The sequence below is a fragment of the Octopus bimaculoides genome, chromosome 9 (assembly GCF_001194135.2).
Source record: "Octopus bimaculoides isolate UCB-OBI-ISO-001 chromosome 9, ASM119413v2, whole genome shotgun sequence".
NCBI lineage: Eukaryota > Metazoa > Mollusca > Cephalopoda > Octopoda > Octopodidae > Octopus > Octopus bimaculoides.
The window spans coordinates 70479465-70480927 of record NC_068989.1 but is presented as its reverse complement, the minus strand read 5'-3'; the positions used below and the strand labels follow the sequence as shown (position 1 = coordinate 70480927).

At 37.3% G+C, this 1463-nt stretch overlaps 1 protein-coding gene across 1 annotated transcript in view; it reads right to left on the bottom strand.

Moving 5' to 3' along the window:
- The window catches only part of LOC106883644 (meckelin), a 52477-nt gene that overhangs the window by 21227 nt on the left and 29787 nt on the right, over positions 1–1463 (bottom strand). Inside the window, exon 14 of the mRNA XM_014934736.2 lies at positions 824–1078. Coding sequence (XP_014790222.1) covers positions 824–1078 — 255 coding nt within the window. The remainder of the gene's footprint in view (positions 1–823; positions 1079–1463) is intronic.

The following is a 1463-nucleotide window of genomic DNA, read 5'->3' as shown; positions in this document are numbered from 1 at the left end:
AGTCAATGGGTTCCTCACAAACTTTCTGAGTCTAATCGCGTGCAGAGAGTGAATGTGTGCTCTTCTTTGCTGTCACATCTCACGAATGAACCTGTTTTGGACCACATAGTGACTGGTGACAAGAAATGGGTTCTTTGTAAAAATGTCAAGTGCCGAAGACAATGGGTAGGGAAAGGAGAAACATTGGCACCCCAGGCTAAAGAAGGTCTTCACCCACATAAGGTGTTGTTTGGTGGGATATAAAAGGTTTAGTCCACTTTGAACTTTTAAACCCTAACCAAATGATAACAAAGAAGATCTACTGTGAGCAGCTTCAGCAGCTTAACTCAGTGCAGAAGAAAAACAACCATCTTTGGTTTCAAGACAAAAGGTGTTCTTCCATCAGGATAATGCTCAGCCACATACAGCAAGGATGACATTCCAAAGGCTGAAGCAGTTTGAATGGGAAATGATGCCCCAGCCCACCATATTCGCCAGACATTGCCCCATCTGATTATCATTTATTCCACAGTCTTCAAAATTGTTTGGACAGGAAAAATATGAATTCTGTAGGTGAGGTCAGAACAATACTGGAGGAGTATTTTTTGTCACAGACAAGTGAATTTTGAAAGAGGGGCCTTGCAAGTCTACCAGATAGATGGAAGAGAATTGTAGAAAATGAAGAAGAGTATATTTTAGATTAAAAAAGAACTTTATCTTAATTTTGAAAAACAAAAGTATAAAAAAACCACATTATTTATGGGATGATCCAATATTTCCTCACCACTGACAATAAATCTCTCATGCATCACAAAAAAAGGAAAGAAAAATGTGTTTTACTTACTTTGAAGAAGAGAAGAAAATATATACCAATGCCAAGTATTGTAAAGAAAAAGACACTACCAAGTGAAGCACACATGTTAAGAAACAGGTTAACCAAGGTGGCAAAGTCTATAGAAATGCGTGCCGATCTCTTTGACCATGCCCATGTATTAAAACCAGCGAAGATTATTGCAAAGACACTCAATGTTCCAAAAGCTATATTGATGCTGTTTTCAATACCGGTTTCATCTTGTAGATATTCAGATTTGAATATTATCTGAAAAAGGAGACAAATAAAATACTCTTTGCTAGAATATTCTTTCTATGTAACCATCCAAAATAAACACACATTATCATATTACTTGATGTAATAACAGAAAGAATATGATAGACCAAATATCATCATCATCATCATTTAACATCCACTTTTCCATGCTTGCATGGGTCAGATGGAATTTGAGAGGGGGGCAGATTTTTGATGGCTTGATGCCATTTCCTATCACCATTCCTCACCTGTTTCTAAGCTAATATTGCCCCACAGCCAGACGTGTTTTTCATTGAAGTCTGGGAACAAACAACACTGTTTGTATAACAGTGATGTTCATTTACAACCATCACATGATGTCAAAGCAAAGGTACACACACACACACACACACACACA